The 6,836-nt window shown below is 42.8% G+C and overlaps 1 protein-coding gene across 1 annotated transcript; it reads left to right on the top strand.

The window, feature by feature from the left end:
- The first annotated feature begins 844 nt into the window (after positions 1-844).
- On the top strand, positions 845-4,642 carry LOC105664127 (uncharacterized). The gene has a single exon (XM_012297334.2). It carries the CDS (start codon positions 845-847, stop codon positions 4,640-4,642), a length of 3,798 nt encoding a protein of 1,265 aa, XP_012152724.2.
- Positions 4,643-6,836: the final 2,194 nt, after the last annotated feature.

Here is a 6,836-nt window from a genome sequence, read left to right as displayed (position 1 = left end):
TACTGGCCCAGCATTAAGTAAACTCACGCGTTTTGACGCCAGCGCCGAAAATTATAAGCACGCGTGGGCTTTATTAGTTGACTCGTACGAAAAGCGACGCATTTTGATAAGTAGACATTATGATGGTATTCTCGACATTACTCGAATGACCACCGCGACTCCGGAAGGGTTATCCAGAATGATCGACGAAGTTCGTCAGCATTTAAATATGCTTGAATCATTACAAGTAAGGCCCCATCACGGGTTAATTATTCGACTTCTTGAAAGAGCGCTTCCTCTTGACGTGCGTCAAAAATGGGAGGAGTCTCTCGACCTCGATACTCTTCCCACGCTAGATCAATTTTGCAAGTTTATCGGCGCGACCGTATACCGGCTCTCTACGTTAGAGAATAGTACTTCTCGTAGTAGGGACGGACTTCGTGAAAAACGCCGTGTTGATCGCGAAGCATCATCATCAAAAACACGAAGGACGGATTCGGGCGTGAAAACCTTTGTTACTGCTACTTCTAGCCCTTGCGCTCATTGCCAAGGAAATCATTTTGTAACCAGATGTTCCGGGTTCGAGGCGTTGAATACCAGTCAGCGATGGGGAGTTGTGAGGGCAAAAAAGCTCTGCCGGAATTGTCTCCGTGCACACCCTGGTACGTGTAATGCGTCTCGTTGTAGACGTTGCGGTCGTTTTCATCATACGCTCCTTCATTCCAATGCTCCAAATCAAACAGCCTCACGCCCAACACAGTCTTCCGAAAAAACTCCTAGCGCATCTACAGAAAATGAGAAATCGGCATGACTAGGCGTGGACACGTTCGCCACAATTTCGCGGGCATCTCGTGCACAATTGATGATGAGTGCTATGGTGCGCGCTCGTGGTGCGAGCGGCGAATACTTCCAAGCTCGAGTTTTACTCGATTCTTGCGCAACAGCGCACTTCATTACGGAGGAGTTTGCAAACAAATTAAAATTACACAAACATCTGTGTTCTATTCCTATCGGAGCAATTAATGGCATGCACACCATATCGAAATATAGCGTAGAGGTCCATTTTCGTTCCATTCATAATGATTTTTCCAAAAATTTAACGTTTCTCACTTTACCAAAAATCGCTGATCTAGTGCCGGAAGAAAGTTTTGCACGTGAGTCGATTAAAATCCCGGCCAACTTAAAATTAGCAGACCCTCTGTTTCATATACCTCGACCAGTAGATATGTTGATTGGATCGGGGGCCACTTTGTCTCTACTTTCGATCGGCCAAATAAACCTGGAACATAATAGCGGCGATCTAATTCTTCAAAAAACTCAATTAGGCTGGGTAATTGCCGGAGGCTTCGGCGGTGAAAAGGCAAGTCCCGCAGCTACTTGTAACCTGGCTAATCTTTCTGAGCAATTAGCCAAATTTTGGACAATTGAAGACGCAAATTCTAAATCATCCAAGACCTCAGAGGAGTCGTCGTGTGAAATCCACTACGCAAAAGAAACAACACGCGGCGCGGATGGGAGATATATTGTGCGTTTACCTTTCCGAAGTGATAGCTGTGATCTTGGAAATTCGCGTTCTACCGCGCTAAGACGTTTCCACTCCCTCCAGCGTAAGCTAAATTCGAATCTTGGCTTAAAAACCGAATATTACAAGGTAATGCAAGAATACGTTGACCTCGGGCATATGTCCCTTGTTTGCGAAGAAAATACGAATGGCTACTATCTTCCTCATCACGCCGTTACGAAAATGTCGAGCAGCACGACTAAAGTTCGTGTCGTTTTTGACGCCTCCGCCAAGACTGATAAGGGCATCTCTTTAAATGATATCCTTATGATAGGTCCCACAATCCAACCCACTTTGTTTGAACAGCTGTTACGTTTTCGATCGCATATTTATGTTTTAACAGCCGACATTGAGAAAATGTATCGGCAGGTTTTGGTTCATCCTGATGACCGTCGATATCAACGTATCTTCTGGTATCACAACGGTGAAATCAAAGTTTGGGAACTCCGCACGGTAACTTTCGGCATATCTTCCGCCGCGTTTTTAGCCATTCGAACTGTTGCACAGCTTGCGGATGACGAAAAAGAAAGGTTTCCGTTAGCTTCCCGTATAATTAATCGGGATTTGTACGTTGACAACTTATTGACTGGTGCAAATTCCCTGGAAGAAGTTTTGCAAATTCGGGATGAAATAATCGAGCTTTTGAGAAGCGGCGGTTTCAATATGCGCCAGTGGGCTTCAAATCATCACCACGCGCTCGATAATATAACAGAGAAGATTTTCGATTTGGACCACGCGATAGAAGAGAATCCGATTTTAAAGACGCTAGGGGTTGTTTGGAATTCGCAAGTGGATAAATTTACTTACGCGGTGAGCGCGATCGATTTAACTGTTAAAATCACGAAGCGGAGCATCCTAGCAAATATTGCAAAAATCTTCGATCCATTGGGCTTACTAGGTCCCATCATCTTGGTCGCAAAACGGATCATGCAAGATTGCTGGAAATTAAAAATTGGCTGGGATGAGTCAGTGCCTCAGGAGTTGTATGTGCGATGGAGTTCATACGCCGAGCAGCTCAATTTCATTCGCGATCTAAGAATAGACCGACGAATTTTAGGCGAAAATCCCAATCGGATCGAGGTACATGGGTTCTGCGACGCCAGTAAGCATGGTTACGGTGCGTGTGTTTACATACGGTCAACCGAGCCGAACGGATCCGTCCTCGTCCGGCTGGCGTGCTCTAAGTCTAGAGTTGCGCCTATTAAAGAAATTACGATTCCGCGCCTCGAATTATGCAGCGCGCAGATCCTCGCTCGGCTATATAAAGAAGCGCATCCAACTTTCCATTTTCCGATCGTACGAACAATATTTTGGTCAGATTCAACCATTGTTTTGCAATGGCTTAAGAAATCTCCACGTTTATTAAAGACGTTCGAGGGAAACCGTGTCGCAGAGATCCAAGCGCTTGGCAATTCTGTCGAATGGCGACACGTACGGTCCTGTAATAATCCGGCAGACGCACTGTCGCGAGGGCAAAGTCCTTCGGATTTTTTACAAAATCACAGCTGGTTTAAAGGGCCCATGTGGCTTAGTCGACCCGAAGATCAGTGGCCTGTTGGTGCTGATCTTCCCGTTTCCGAACTTCCGGGGTTGAGAAAAACCACCTGTTTGGCCACGGTTCCCATTGTTAATGAATTTTTCCATCGTTTTTCTTCTTATTCTCGGCTCTTGAATATTACTTCATATGTTTATCGTTTTCGACGTTCTAATAACTATAAAGGAAGTTCCGTCAGTGTACAAGAGCGAATAGAGACCGAGAGAAAGGTCATGCACATTATACAAAGGGAGCATTACCGTGACGAAATCGAGCGCTTGTCAAAATCGAATCGAGTCAAAGATAATAGACTCGCCGCGCTCGACCCATTCCTCGACGAGCATGGTTTGCTGCGGGTTGGTGGTCGATTGCTCAATGCAAAAATTCCTGCCGACCAAAAACATCCCATTTTGTTGCCGTCGCACCACCACGTAACGGACTTGATTATACGTGAGATTCATGAAAGGGCCTATCACGCCGGTATACAGAATACCCTGCATACGGTGCGGCTTCGGTATTGGTTGCTTGACGGGAAGAATCAGGTGCGAAAGATCGTGCGTCATTGCGTCACGTGTATTCGCCATCGTCCGTCTCCCTTACAGATTCACATGGGAAATTTACCCAGATCCCGTGTCGAAAGGGCTCCGGTTTTCGACCATACCGGTGTAGACTTTTTCGGGCCGATCTTTATTAAAGAAAAAAGGCATCGTAATCGGGCTCGAATCAAATCTTACGGTTGTGTCTTCGTATGCATGGCGACAAAGGCGGTGCATATCGAGATCGTGAGCGATTTAACTACTGAAGGCTTTTTAGGCGCGTTTCGACGCTTCATCGGTCGTAGAGCCATACCATCGCATGTTTATTCCGATAATGGCACAAATTTCGTAGGCGCGAGCAATAAGCTTCGTGAGCTGTATGCTCTGTTCAGTTCCGAACGATTCCAGGACGACGTGGGCAATTTTGCAGTGCAGAAAAAGATTAGTTGGCACTTCAATCCGCCAGTATCTCCGCATTTCGGCGGTTTATGGGAGGCCGCCGTGAAATCCTTCAAACACCATTTTAAACGCGTCATAGGCGAACAATTGCTTACCTTTGAGGAAATTAACACCTTCGCGATTGAAGTGGAAGCAATTTTGAATTCACGTCCGCTATGTTCCCTTAGTACTGATCCCAATGACCCAGTGGCTTTAACACCTGCCCATTTATTAGTAGGCCGCCCTCTCACTATGCTTCCCGAGGAGAACTTGTCAACTGTTCCAGCGAATCGTCTCACGGTCTGGAGGTTTATTACCAAGGCACGCCAGGATTTTTGGAAGAGATGGCAATTGGAGTATCTGAGCGAATTGCAGAAGCGGCAAAAATGGTTCAACGGAAATAGCAAGCTTGAACCAGGATCCGTCGTCCTCGTCATCGATAAAAATCAGCCATGCATGAGGTGGCTATTGGGAGTAGTTCAAGAGGTTTATCCCGGAAGTGACGGGAGCACTCGAGTTGCCACCGTGAAGACAACCCAAGGAACAATTAAACGGAACATTACGCAGTTATGCCCACTGCCCACTGTAGCTTAGATATTGTATTTTGATTGTAACACACACACACATACACGTCACAGTTTTCTCATTTTTTTTCTTGCTCGCTTCCCTCGCAACGGGGGGAGTATGTTACGCGGAAATATTTCGAATCCGCGCGGCTATGCTAGCCTCTCCTGAGGTTCTTTAGCCTAACACATCGAAAATATATTTTAGCGCCACTTCCTGGGCGATGCAACGCCAACGCCTAGGAGAGGGGGAAAAAGGGACCGAGGCTTAGCTACGCGCGATGCACGCGAGTCAGTTTTTTTTGTGCGTTACGACCTATTGGTTCTAATTTCCCAAATCTAGTTTAAAAAGTCATATTTTGCAACGAATTCTAACAACATTCGGCTATCAGGTATGTAAGGTATCATACCCCCTAAAAAACATTTATAAAACGAAAACACGCGGTCGCAAGACCCGTAGAGGGGTACGTACATCGTACTCTCTCTGACTACATACACGCGGTCGCAAGACCCGTAGAGAGGTACGTACATCGTACTCTCTCTGACTATACACACGCGGCCGTAAGGCCCGTAGAGGGGTGCGTCAATCGCACTCTCTCTGACTCTGCACGCGGTCATTCTTATGACCCGTTTCGGGTTTGCGCTTTGCGTAATCACCCTAGTTGCACGCACACATCTCACACTTACACAAAAGAGTTAAATACACGATTTTCACGAGGTTTTTTGGCCGCAAGGTCTTTTTCCTTGGGGTTTACACCCAAAACTATTTGTTGCTTTTATTTTAATGACACCTGTCCTTTTTTACATGAACAACGTTACTCAGACACGAGGTTTGAGTTACGACGACTCAACATGCTCCTTATAATTTTTTCTTTTGTTTGACAAATATTATCTGTTCTTAAAATACTGAACTAGTTTGCCAACCATTCTATATACACAAGCTGGCTAATTTTAATTTACACGTACAAATTACTAATACATTGTGTGCTATATAAAGGAAATAGTTTCGATAAGTAGCAAACGATTTCGAAAAAGCCAGGGTTTGGAGTTAGTACATTTTTGTAACTGAACGAATAAAAGTTGTATAGAAAAAATATACACTTTTATAAATATGATTGTATATTTGTAATGTATAACTGTAGTTATACAGTTGTTATTTATTAAAAAATTAAATTAAGTCATGTATGCCGACAAATTAGTTTAGGAGATATGTATTTTGATTAGAACGTTGGGAAACAGTGCTAATACGAATACCTGCTATTTTGTTTGAATACCTTTACTGTTTATTAGAAAGCTGCGGCCAGTAAATGTCAAGATTCCGTGTCTGAAATTCTTAAGTTCAGTAAGATGGATAATTACTTTACGTTGGAAATGGTTGATATTTTTGAAATTCTAGAAAAATGTAATAATAATTGTTGGGATTCAATCTGAGTATTCTAAGACAGTATTTTTATTTTAGGTAGAATATTCTTGAAAATGACCGTTACCGTTGCATCGGTTTATTGTGGGCAATTTTAACTCCGAAATTTTTATATATTTTTATATTTTTATTAAGGCCCAGCGTAATTTATGTTTATGACTGTCCAACCATTAGGTGACGAGCGACGGTGTAGTCGACACTCTTCAGGTCAAAGTTGACTTGAACATTTTGTTAGGACGGTTCTTACCCCTTCTTGCAGTATTTTGTCGACCAATCTGATAGTCAATTTTTGCAAGTCGCTTTTCACCCCCAAATCCATGCCGATCCCACTCTTCATTTTTTAGTTTTCATGGAAAACACTCATTTTAGACAGAGCAGATTCTCTCGCCAGCTCTTAACGAGTAAACATCTTAAAAGTCCGTTACCACGTCGTGTGATTTTTTCTAAATACAAAAATAAAGTTTAACTTATACCTCCTACAACAGTTGTTTGTTCATATTATCGGAGTAGTGGTCACTGATACAATACCTTACCAGCTTGCGTATGCATTAAGTTGACACGCAGCACAACAATAATTATTAAGCAAATTATCTTTATTATTCATAAGGTACATTAATATGATTAGATATATGTAAATGAATTCGAAGTCGTTAAAAATCATCGAAAGTTATAAACGGAGTACATGAAGTATGTATAATTTTGCAATGTTATAATATACGATATTAATATGTATAATTTATAATTAAAATAATTTGAACATTGTAATAAATGAAACATAATAATAACTAATAATAATTACTAATAA

This window comes from Megachile rotundata, chromosome 13 (assembly GCF_050947335.1).
Source record: "Megachile rotundata isolate GNS110a chromosome 13, iyMegRotu1, whole genome shotgun sequence".
Taxonomy (NCBI): Eukaryota; Metazoa; Arthropoda; class Insecta; order Hymenoptera; family Megachilidae; genus Megachile; species Megachile rotundata.
This window is presented reverse-complemented; position numbering and strand designations above follow the sequence as displayed.

Coding starts and splice junctions, on each gene's coding strand:
- LOC105664127 (XM_012297334.2), top strand. CDS start 845: ATGAGTGCTATGGTGCGCGCTCGTGGTGCGAGCGGCGAATACTTCCAA.